A 12805-nucleotide genomic window follows, 5' to 3' on the forward strand; every position below is an offset into this window, starting at 1 on the left:
GTTGTCCTCCAAAGAACCCTGGAGATTGGAGTGTTTTCCGACCCTCATCACACAGGACGAAGGGGCGCTTCTGCATCCCAACCTCCGGTCCCTGGCTCTCACGGCCTGGATGTTGAGAGCGTAGACTTTGCCTCTTTGGGTCTGTCAGAGGGTGTCTCCCGCATCTTGCTTGCTTCCAGGAAAGATTCCACTAAGAGGAGTTACTTCTTTCTATGGAGGAGGTTTGCCGTCTGGTGTGACAGCAAGGCCCTAGATCCTCGCTGTTGTCCTACACAGACCCTGCTTGAATACCTTTTGCACCTGTCTGAATCAGGTCTCAAGACCAACTCTGTAAGGGTTCACCTTAGTGCAATCAGTGCATACCATTACCGTGTGGAAGGTAAGCCGATCTCAGGACAGCCTTTAGTTGTTCGCTTCATGAGAGGTTTGCTGTTGTCAAAGCCCCCTATCAAGCCTCCTACAGTGTCATGGGATCTCAATGTCGTCCTCACCCAGCTGATGAAACCTCCTTTTGAGCCACTGAATTCCTGCCATCTGAAGTACTTGACCTGGAAGGTCATTTTCTTGGTGGCAGTTACTTCAGATCGTAGAGTCAGTGAGCTTCAGGCCCTGGTAGCCCAGGCCCCTTACACCAAATTTCATCATAACAGAGTAGTCCTCCGCACTCACCCTAAGTTCTTGCCGAAGGTTGTGTCGGAGTTCCATCTGAACCAGTCAATTGTCTTGCCAACATTCTTTCCCCGTCCTCATTCCTGCCCTGCTGAACGTCAGCTGCACACATTGGACTGCAAGAGAGCATTGGCCTTCTACTTGGAGCGGACACAGCCCAACAGACAGTCCGCCCAATTGTTTGTTTCTTTTGATCCCAATAGGAGGGGAGTGGCTGTGGGGAAACGCACTATATCCAATTGGCTAGCAGATTGCATTTCCTTCACTTACGCCCAGGCGGGGCTGGCTCTTGAGGGTCATGTCACGGCTCATAATGTTAGAGCCATGGCTGCGTCGGTAGCCCACTTGAAGTCAGCCTCTATTGAAGAAATTTGCAAAGCTGCGACGTGGTCATCTGTCCACACATTCACATCTCATTACTGCCTGCAGCAGGATACCCAACGCGACAGTCGGTTCGGGCAGTCAGTTCTTCAGAACCTGTTTGGGCTTTAGGATCCAACTCCACCCCCCAAGGGCCCTGTTTGTTCTGTTCCAGGCTGCACTCTCAGTTAGTTGGTAAATTTTTTAGGTCAATCTCAGTTATGTCCTCGCCGTTGCGAGGCCCAATTGACCATGGTTGTTGTTTTGAGTGAGCCTGGGGCCTAGGGATACCCCATCAGTGAGAACAAGCAGCCTGCTTGTTCTCGGAGAAAGCGAATGCTACATACCTGTAGAAGGTATTCTCCGAGGACAGCAGGCTGATTGTTCTCACAAACCCGCCCACCTCCCCTTTGGAGTTGTGTCTTCCCTTGCTTTGTCTTGTTACATATGGGACTGACGAACACGAGCCGGTTCGGGCGGGAAGACGGCCGCGCATGCGCGGTGCGCATGAGCGCGCGAGGACTAGCAAAGGCCTTTGCTAGTGAAGTTTCCGATTGGAGGGGCTGCCGTGGACGTCACCCATCAGTGAGAACAATCAGCCTGCTGTCCTCGGAGAATACCTTCTACAGGTATGTAGCATTCGCTATATACCATGATCTGTTCCATATATATTATGTTACCATGTATGTATGCACCTTAACGCAATACCATTTGTTATTCTGGTACCCGGAAATGGCAACCGCCATTATGGCAAATGTAAGCCACATTGAGCCTGCAAATTGGTGGGAAAATGTGGCATACAAATGCTACAAATAAAAATAAAACTATGGATATTTAACATTTGGAAAATCTATTATGAATGAGAAATTGTACATGAAGCATTGAGACAGTTATAGGGTTGTTCTTTGTGAGGGTTTGCTTGAAGAGGAACAATTTAAGGATTTTGCAGAGTTTGGTATATTCCTGTATATAGTTTTTTTTTTATTTTGGGTGGTAAGGAGTTCCACAATTTGGTTCCTAGGTAAGTTAAATCTGCAGAGTGGACAGTTGGTAGATCACTTTTTTTGTAATTTGGGAGATGTAGTCTGAGAGAGTCTCTTGCCTCGTATTTAGCGTTTCTTTGAGGCAAGTTTATTAATGGTACCATATAGCCTTGAGCTGTGCCATTTAGGATTTGAAAGATAAAGGCACAAAATTTGAAGGTGATTCTCGCTTTGATGGAAAACCAGTATAGCTTGATTAATAAAGGGGACGCACTTTCAAAATGAGAGATTTTGTATATGAACCTGGCTGCAGTGTTTTGAGCTGTTTGGAGTATTTTGAATAGGTACTGCTTACAGCCAGTATATATGGCAGTACAATAGTCAAATTGGGATAATGTTAATAACTATACCAATAAAATGAATGTTTCTGTTGAGAAATAGGGTCTGATCCTTTTCAGTTTCCAGAGACCTGAAAGATTTTGTGATTACTGAGGTTATCAATAGAAATCAAACAAAATAAAACATGGAAAAGAAAATAATAAAGATACCTTTTTTTATTGGACATAACTTAATACATTTCTTGATTAGCTTTCGAAGGTTGCCCTTCTTCGTCAGATCGGAAATAAGCAAATGTGCTAGCTGACAGTGTATATAAGTGAAAACATTCAAGCATTACTATGACAGTCTGACAGGGTGGGAGGATGGGGGTGGGTAGGAGGTATGCATGGGGACATCAAAGCATATCATTGATATTCTAACAGGATGGGTGTGGATAGGTGAGGGGTGGGGTGATCAACAGAGAAATACAGCTTTATGGTTTATAATGGGCTAGGAACAGAGTCCTTTCTGTTGGGTGTTAAAATATTCAATCATTCTGACTTCAAAGGTCTTACGTTCTTGTATGGTTTTAAAGTTACCTTTCAGGATTCTCACTGTGAAGTCACTGGTACAGTGTCCTGGTCCTGTAAATGCTGACCAACAGGGGTGGGAGCCCTACTGGCACCAGTATTGTTCATGTGATGTCTATGTAAATTGAATCTTGTCTTAAGCATCTGGCCTGTTTCTCCAATATAGCATCCTTCGTTACATTTTTTACACTGAATGATATATACCACATTGGAAGATGAGCAAGTGAAAGATTCCTTTATGTTGAATATCTTTCCTTTGTGGATGACTGTGGGGTCCTGTGAAATATTTTGGCATAGTTTGCAACTGGATAAATTACAGGGAAGTGTGCCCTTCTGTTCCTTTTCAGTCTGTGATGGAAGTTTACTTCTGATTAGCTTGTGTTTTAAGTTGGGTGGCTGTCGGAAGGCCAGTACTGGTGGGGATGGGAATATCTCTCTCAGTAATTCATCCTCCTGGAGTATAGGTTGTAGATCTCTTATGATTTTCCTCAGTTTTTTTCAGCTCTGGATTGTATGTCACTACAAGGGGGATTCTGTCTGTGAATTTTTTCTCCTTGTACTGTAGCAGATTCTCCCTGGGTGTTTTGAGGGAGGAGGCAATATTCTTGGAGATTATTTTGGGGTTCTAGCCTTTCTGTTTGAAGGATGCAGTCAGGCTTTTAAGGTGTCTGTCTGTCCCCTGGGTCAGAGCAGATACTGTGGTATCTTGTGGCTTGGCTGTAAATGATGGATCTTTTTGTATGTGAAGGATGGAAGCTGGAGTTGTGGAGGTAGCTGCATCTGTCTGTGGGTTTCTTGTATATAGATGTTTGTATACAGCCATCACTGATTGAGACTGTGGTGTCCAAAAAACTGACTTTTTCTGGGGAGTAGTCAATTTTGAATCTGATTGTAGGATGGTATGTATTGAAGGCAGAATAAAATTGATTACTGAGGAAACTTAAGAATCAAATGTTAAATGTGTTATTCCTAGAATTTTGGTCTGGCTACAACCCAGTGCACCTTTTCCAAGGTGATGGTGGTGGTGGCAGCGGTCCTTCACAAGGAGGACATTGGAGTGCACCCGTCTCAACGATTGACTGATGCATGTGGACTCAGAACAGGAGCGTTACAGGACCATTGATTGGGTCATGACCTTGTTACAGTCCTTGGGCTGGGTGATAAATCTGCCGAAGAGCCATCTTGTGGTGACTAAGTCCCTGGAGTACCTGGGGGTCCTCTTCGACATGGTCCAGGGCTGTGTCTTTCTGCCAGATGGCGGGAGGCTCAAGCTTCAGGCTTAGGTGTGCAACCTATTGCACTTGTCAAGCCCATGGGCCTGGGACTACGTTCAGGTGTTGGGTTCAATGGCGCCCACTTTGGAGGTGTTGCTAGAGTCGAGGGTTGGCCGCCGAGGTTTGTTGGCTCATGGAGTAGGCTGAGGACCTCGTGCTCTATCTGTCTACTGCTCACATCTTGGGTCATTCCAACGAGCAAGCGGATTTTCTCAGTCCTCTCCTGTATGCGGTGGAATGGGAGCTGTCTATGGAACTGTTTCGTCAATCTGTCTGAAATGGGGGACACCAGAGGTGTGGACCTCATGGCGTCCCAGGTGAATTCAACGGCGCCTACCTTCTTCAGTCAACAACATGAGTTCGGGTCAGCAGTGCTAAACGTCCTGCTGCAGTCCTGACCGGAGACAGTTTGGCTGCATGTTTTCCCTCCTTGGCCGCTCATCAGAGTGCTTCACAAGATTCAGTACCACCAGGGTCGTGTCATTACGGTGGCTCTGGACTGGCCTTGGTGTCCGTGGTATGCGGATCTCGTTGGTCTTCTGCTGGAGCCTTCCTTCCAACTTCTGGTTAACCCCGGCCTCCTGCATCAGAAGCCGATTCTGTTGGAGGATCCCTCCTGCTTTGATCTTACGGCCTGTCTCTTGAGAGGTTGCGTTTAAGGAAGACGGGCTATTCTGTTGAGGTGTTAGCTACCTTGCTATCCACCAAGTATGCTTGGGTGTGGCGCACCTTTGAGGGGTGGTGTCTGTCCTGCATTTGGTCACCTCTGTAGGCTTTGGTTCTTTTTTGCAGTACTGTTTACAGAAGGGTCTGGCCTATAATTCCCTGCGAGTACAGGTGGATGCTTTGGCTTGTTATTGGGGGTGGTTGTCGAGCTGTTCTCTGGCTTCGCATCTGGATGTGGTGCGGGTTTTTGAGAGGGATTCTGCATCTTTTTCTTGCCTGTTCGCAGGGCCTGCCCACCCTGGAGCCTCAATTTGATCTCTGAGCTCTGCAGAAGACGCCCTTTGAGTCGTTGCCCAGAGCTTCTGACAAGGACCTCACCCTCAAAGCTGTGGTTTTGGTGGCAGCTTTGTGGTCAGAGACAGGCGTTCTTTTTCTCGGTGAAATCTGTCAGGTGGCTACTTGGGCCTCGCTGCACACCTTTTCGAAGCATTTATAGGGTGGGTGTGGCCGCTAGGTTGGATTTTTCCTTTGGTGCAACAGTTCTGTCTAGGGGAGTGGCGGCTTCCCACCCTCTTTATGGTTGCTTTGGTACATCCCACCAGTTCCTGGATTCATCTGCTCCAGAGGCTAAGGAAGGTAAAATTATGCCTTACCTGCTGATAATTTTCTTTCCTTTAGTTACCGCAGATGAATCCAGGATCCCTTCCGTGTGATCTCTTACTTTTCTAGAAAAAAAAAAAAAAGACTATTATAAGATGAGAAGCAGCACCTTGTTCGTAGGCAGGGTTGTTCTGTTTTCTTGGTGAGGAAGGCTTCGAGCATTTTCTGCTTTTTTTTTCTGATCCTGCTTTAAGACATATATCTCTATCATTTTACTGCCCTTCTCTTTGACTTCAAAACCAATTATTATTAAGATGTCCTTCTCTTAGAGATATTCTGCTATAAGCGTATACCACAAGTCTATTTTCATTTCATATCTTTTATGTTTGGAACACAATACCTAGTCCATTAGGATAATTCAAAATGATATGCTTTTTCGTAAGCGACTGAATTAGTTGATTCATTTTAACAATATAATCTTATTTGTTTTTATATTCTGTTTTTCCCCATTACTGTGTTTTTGTTCCTTTGTAAATTGCATAGGACCTATATAGGGATTTTGTAACTGATTAAGTCCTATTTTACATTAGGTTGGATTGTGTTGGGCTTCGCTAAAGGACCTCAATTTCAAAGTGGATTTTCCTCATTGCCATAACCTTGACTAGGAGAATCACTGGGCTTCAGGCCCTTTTCTTGTTGAGGTACTTTAGTTTCCTCTTTTGATCCTGTTTTGCAGCAAAGGTTATCTCCTCCTTTCTGAAGGTGGTGTCGCCGGAGGGATTTGTTAATTAACTTTTAACCCTGGGAATTTACCTAGCCCCTCTCTGTCAGACTCTGTTGACCCCCACCCACACACACACACAAGTACTCACACACACCCTCTGTCCCCTCTTCTTGTGTCCAGCAGTCATACACTATCACACTTCCCAGCAGTCTCTCCCCATTACCCCTAAGCAGCCCCTTCCTCAGTGGAGGAGCTTGTTCAGGAGGTTTGCCGTAACACCACAGTCAAATCTGAGCACATGACCTATGAAAGACTCCTGAGGAAATGTTAAAATGGTGGGTAAGGGGGGTGTTTGGAGGGGGGCTGGTTAAGAGGTGGTGAGTGAGGGAAGGACTGGTGCTTGGCACTTGTGATGGCTGAGGGTATGCATGTCTGCCCTGTCCCTGCAAAAGGAAGGGTAAGGGATATCTTCCCTCAAGTCCCTAGCAGCAACAGGCTTAACCTTAAGGCACTCTTGAAGCTCATCACTTGATGGGAGTGCCTGCTCCAGGCTGCAGTGATGTCGGTTTGTGGAATTAAGCTACAGGGCACTGCTAACAGCACACACCTAGGGGTGAGGATCAGGGGCATGACACCAGTGTTGGCCATAGTTGAAGAGTTGTAGTAGAGCAGGACCTGATATGGCAAGGAAGCTAAGGGAGGGCTGTTGCCGCTGCTGCCAGGTTGTGCCGCTCTGGCAGTGGAAAGAACCAAACTGGGACACAGGCCTTGGTGGTAAATTAAGCTGTCTGCAAGGGCAAGAGGCATCCAGGTGAGTTTTCTCCCCCTCGTCGTCTCTTTCCTAGTTTGGGCAGGTCTAGTATTCATGTGCACACTTGATAGATGATTATAGTCCTTCTCTTTGTCACATGGTTTTCTGTCGTGGTTCCTCTATGCCCACAACTGCATACCTTGAAAAGTAACGATTGTAAGCCTAGAAAGCATAAAGAAAATCCTCCCGTGGAGCATAATCTTATCTCCTGTTGCAATAAAGAGAAGGAAAGATATTTTTCTCCTAATTAAACACCATCAGAAAAGAAGCACAGCAAACGTTTGTATGGCTTGTATATAGTTGAGGTTTTGTCTTCTGCTCCCATTTAATATATAGATTAACTACAAATAATTTGGGCATAGTAGTACAAGAAGAGAAAGCAGCTTACTAGGAAGATATGAACAGGCAAGGGACTAAGGGACTTAGTGTTTAGGTTGTAACACTTTTTATCATTGAGGATGAAAGGTGTTGCAGCCTAAACAAAGTTGGTTTAAACAAAAGTGAAGCGACTTACAAGATGTATGTGAATATGAACATCTTCCTTAAAAGGTTGTAACTGTGTCGAAGTTTATATGGTTTATGACTTGTTTAAGTTTGGCATTTTTGTTTTAATGACAGTAGCAGAGATTGAGTTTCAAAAGATGTTCAACCTGCAGCTTTAAGAATATATTTTTACAGTGCATGAGGAAAGTAAATAACATCTGTACATGAAAGGATATATAAGCATCTAAACGGAAATAATTTCTAAAACAAAAAAAAACTCAAACAGCTGAATATATTATCTATGGGCATTTCAGAATATTTTAGATTTTCAGTATACCCTTAACTAAATATACATGTTTGGAAATCCTAAATGTATACAATTGAAAAAATAAATATCTAGAAATGAGGCATGGTTCAATAAATCTGCATCTTTTGTTCCTGCTTCCATGTTGCTTTGGCAAGTCTATGTTGTCAATTATTAAATTTGTTCTTTAGTGCATTCCATTTTCATAATTCTACAATCTATATTGAAAATCTTGATGCACACCTCATCAAAATTCAAAGCTTTTTACAAAAATCAATGAAACATCATAAAAACCCTCCAGCCCAGTTAGTCTTACTCAACCATTCTAATCCACTCAACTACCTTAATGACCCCTGTCAACTAAAAGCATGATTTTAAAATAAAAGGCTTTTAGAGGGATCCAAGGTGGCTGCTTGTGGTGGATGCTAAAGAATTTCTTTAATATATGCCTGGTTCTTTTGTTTTGTTTTTTTAAATTACTTAATCATATCGAAGAGGAAGGGTAAAGCAAAGTTTCCCACCTTGACATCACTGCCAACCTCCTCGGTAAACCAGAGGATTGAAAAATTGGAACAAGAAATGAAAGGGGAAGTACAGTCAGCTCTGGTGTTGGACAAAGTAGTTAAACAAAAAAATTAGAGAATATGGAAAACTCTAAATTATTTAGATCTTAGTCTTTTGGAATTTTCCACAAGCATATTTGATATCATCTAAATACCTGTTTTGTTTAATTTTTTAAGGATGCTTTAAAAATTTCCAGAGAATACTCTGCCTCCATTGAATAATATATATTCTCCGAGAACAAGTAGGACTTAGTTTCTGACATGGGTGTGAGGCCATCCGGCAGAGCCCTGGTGCAGACACTACCCAGCATTCTAAGAAGCTTTTGCCAGCATCCTACCATGAGTTCTAGAGTACCTTCCTGCCCAGCAAGAGACGTGGGACCTGTAGTCTCTAGTTTCCACAGAGCAGAGAGGTTGCGTTCCTGGTCTCTCCTTAGCCCATCCAGGGGTCTTTTTACCAAGCTAGGGGAAAAAGGGCCCTGCGCTAGCGTCGGGGGCCGATTTTCCCAAGCACTAGGGCCCTTTTTACCTCTGGTAAAAAAAAAAAAGCACCTAGCACACATGGTCATGCAGTGAGAGAACGCTTACTGTATGGCAGGGAGCCCTTACTGCCACCTATTGAGGTGGCAATAAGGGCTCCTGCACTATCCCGACGGTAACTGGGCAGCACGCGTTGATGCCTAATTACCGCTGGGTTATCACTGCGCAAGCCAGTTCCAAGGGTTGGGCCATTTGGAGGTGGCACTGGAAGGAGGAGGGAATGCTACTCCCTCCTGAGTCATTTGAAGGTACGGGGGGGGGGGGGGCTGGGGCCGCTTGACCAACAGGTTGGGGGCACTAGACCACCAGGGCTTCTGTCCCCCCCCCCCCCCCCCCCCAAAATCTGTTTTGGCTAAGCTAATGGAAGACACTGCTAAATGTAGTGCTAGATTTACTAGATTTTTGTTAATTTTATAATCTGTTTGAATCTTTTGTTGCAGATGGATATTGATTTATGTGAGCCTTGTCCTTGCCAGAATGGAGCCAAGTGTTATGATCTAGGAGGAGATTATTACTGTGCTTGCTTGGATGATTATGATGGAAAGAATTGTTCTCACCTTAAAGACCACTGTAAAGACTCTTCCTGTAAAGGTAATTGCTTGACTTTGTTATAAAACAAAAATCAAATATATTGTGGGATAATTTGCAAGGTAACAGCAAAAAACATGTACTTTTCTAGTAAAGGCATGTAGAAGATATGTTTCGTTAGCCTAATATATTTTGTCAGTAGTCTTTTGTGGAACTGGTTCAATAGTCGATGCTACCCTGTGGGAAATACGGTTTACATAGTCTGACCTAACTTACATATCCCAGAGTTACCAAGGATGAAAATAGAGAAGGAAAGCCGCAGCCATTGCATGATGGTGACACAGTGTCTGAACTTGGTGTGCATGCTTACTGGACTGCAAAGGATTCCCACAGTTTATGGCTCCTTGTTAAGGACTTGTACTACAATGCCTGGGGATTTGAGTTGGGGGGGGGGGGGAATCTATGGATGTAGTTACACATGACAATTAATGGTTTTATAGCCCAATAGATCTGTTAAAAAAAAGTTTAAATATTGTGCATGTTTTTACTTGGCTGTTTTGGAGGAAAACAAAAGCCTAGATAGGTTTAATGTTTATATTCTTAACCCTCATATACGTTTGTTTTCCAGTCATAGACAGCTGTACAATAGAGATCTCTACTAATGCTACGCAAGAAGCTACCCATTACATTTCATCAAATGTTTGTGGGCCTCATGGGCGATGCATAAGCCAGCCGGGAGGAAATTTTACTTGCTCCTGTGAGAGAGGTTTCACTGGCACTTACTGCCATGAAAGTAAGTAGTAATTTGCTGAACTTATAGCAATGCAGAGGAATATATAGAGTGAGACAAAAAAGTAACCCCCTAGAGTTTTTTTTTTGCCATTTTCTCAGCAACTGCTTTGAATTTCAATGAGAAATTTTACGTACTTTAGTCATCATACTTGCATATTAGTATTAAACAATATTTATCTTAAGCTATGTTGATACCGACATTTGAGTATTACTACCTAGCGATTTTTGCACATTAAAAATGTTCAAGCTAAAAAATATCATTCAAACAATACAATTAAGAGTGTCAGAATTTTGCAGTCGCTATGAATGCTTAGTGTCCACCCCCTTGGCTGCATTGGGAAGCTCTTAACAGCCTTGTCGATTGGTCCCTGTAGCAGGCTGTGTCAGATCTTCTGCAGTGCTTCTTGAGTTTGGCAGTTGTATGTGGCTTTGGGTGGAGCTTATGATAGGCCTCCAGCATTGCTCCACAGACAAAAGTCTACATCACTGTGTCGTTATTAACAGTAAGCAGGTAGCCTGTGTTTGGGTTGGGGGGGGGGGGTTCAAATAATGGTAGTCTTACAATGCAAACATTTTTTGAACATGTGAAAATCACTGGGTGGTCACGCTAACCTCACTATGTTTAAAGATGATTGCATTCCACTCAGCACATAAACGCATTTAGTAACAACAAATCTGTAAAATGTTGAATTTCCATATGGTTCAGAAAACAGCAAAAATTAATAATAATAAAGAACTCGGGGGGGGGGGGGGTTACTTTTTTTTTTTGTTTGGCTTTACCCTATAGATCAAGTGCTTATATATGTGTGTACCTTTAAGAAAATACAACCTATAGCTGTTTTTTGTTTTCTTATTACTGAACTTAATTTGTGCCACTATGGTAACAAAATATCATCTTTCTTCAGATATTAATGACTGTTTTGGGAAATCCTGTAATAATGGTGGGACTTGCATTGATGAAATTGATTCCTTCAGCTGCATTTGCCCCAATGGCTGGGAAGGAGAGCTGTGTGATATAAGTAAGTGCGTCCAATGTATAATTTCCCCCTTGAAAAATTTAAGGCATGAATATTTCATAGCAAAACACTTTACTCACTAAGTATCTGTGCTTTCATAAAGAGTAGAAATCAATGTCTAAACTATGCAAGCTAGTAGATATTAGTAATACTTTCAGATGAACTGATTACATACAGCATGTCTGGATGTAGGAATAGGGTTATGTGTCATATGCAGGAAGTTATGGCAGTTTTAAAGCAATAGTAGCACTTTTTAAGCAGCAGAGAACAAAATGATTATTCCATTCTTGAGGCAAAATAAGGTGTTTGGGTTTTTTTCTTATCATATAGATCTATTTTTATTGCTGTGCCTAAAGCATCAATACTCACTGTTAATGTGATATCTTAGGAGAAGAGCACTTTGAGGTATTATATGCAATCCCACCTGTTTATACAAAGCGTTTGGAGAAACTGGATCATCGAAATATTTTAAGACAAATACAAAGCAAGGAATAAAGCCCATGAAGGGAGTAATAGCCAATTAGACTAGTATGATAATAGTCCCTTTTTTACTGGAACTGTTTAGGAAATCAACATATTGGATTGAACAAGAATTTATTACAGAAGAGCCTCTGCTATTACATATTGTACAAGATTTATTAGAGAGGTTTTCAGTGATTAACTGTTTTATCACCATATTAAAAAAAATACTCACCTGGGATATCATGACACTTTTGATGCCTGCCAGGTACAGGTACAGTGCATTACAAATGGACTTGTACAGAATAAAAGGAAAATCCAAGAATACAGTCAAAATTGAACCAACATACCATCAGAATATACCCCCCCCCCCCCCCCCTCCAAGACAGCATTGTATTCAGTCATATGAGAACAGAACACCCCCTACTCCATTCGGCTTCCAGAACATCACATTTCCATATCTACTCCTCTTGTCCAATAATCGAAGATAACTATCCAATATTTGTTTATATTGGGATAAGTTATTCCACTGTATAACTGTGAGCCTGTAACATTCATATAAATAAAACAATTTCTCGTTAGCCTGCATAACCGAGGGCACTCGTTCTACCTTCCTTGTCCTCGCTATCATCATACAGGCTGCAGTAAAAGCATCATTTATCCTGAAACTTATCCATACCTGGTATCCTTATTGTTTAAAAGAGCCACTTCTGCAGTTTCAGGTATTTGGGCATCTATCGGTATCTAAACATATTGGAACTTGCTATGCCAAAAGTCCTTGAGCTTAGAAGAAGACCAGCAAATATGATAGTACGAGCCTTTTCCCCCACACCACCCCAATAACTTTTTTTTCTCGCCCTATTTGTCCCATCTATCAGTTTTATCTGAAGTAGAATACTCGGAACAACATCTTGGAGTGCATTCTCTACCACTGAATATGCTTAAGAAATTTTGTCTGTATCCACATTTATTTAGATTTTGCTCACACCTGTTCAGTAGTAGTTCAAGATGAGTTGCATTCGGGTACAGTGGGTATTTCTTTGTTCCTGGAGGGCTCACAATCTAAGTTTGAACCTGAGGCAATGGAGGATTAAATGACTTGTCCAAGATCACAAGGAGCAGCAG

General features: G+C 42.7%; 1 protein-coding gene across 2 annotated transcripts in view; it reads left to right on the top strand.

Moving 5' to 3' along the window:
• The window catches only part of JAG2 (jagged canonical Notch ligand 2), a 328883-nt gene that overhangs the window by 240198 nt on the left and 75880 nt on the right, over positions 1-12805 (top strand). For both annotated transcript variants that reach the window (XM_030213667.1, XM_030213668.1), the window contains 3 exons: positions 9326-9476; positions 10042-10206; positions 11111-11224. In XM_030213667.1, the coding sequence (XP_030069527.1) occupies positions 9326-9476; positions 10042-10206; positions 11111-11224 (430 nt within the window). The remainder of the gene's footprint in view (positions 1-9325; positions 9477-10041; positions 10207-11110; positions 11225-12805) is intronic.

The sequence above is a fragment of the Microcaecilia unicolor genome, chromosome 9 (assembly GCF_901765095.1).
Source record: "Microcaecilia unicolor chromosome 9, aMicUni1.1, whole genome shotgun sequence".
Lineage (NCBI taxonomy): Eukaryota > Metazoa > Chordata > Amphibia > Gymnophiona > Siphonopidae > Microcaecilia > Microcaecilia unicolor.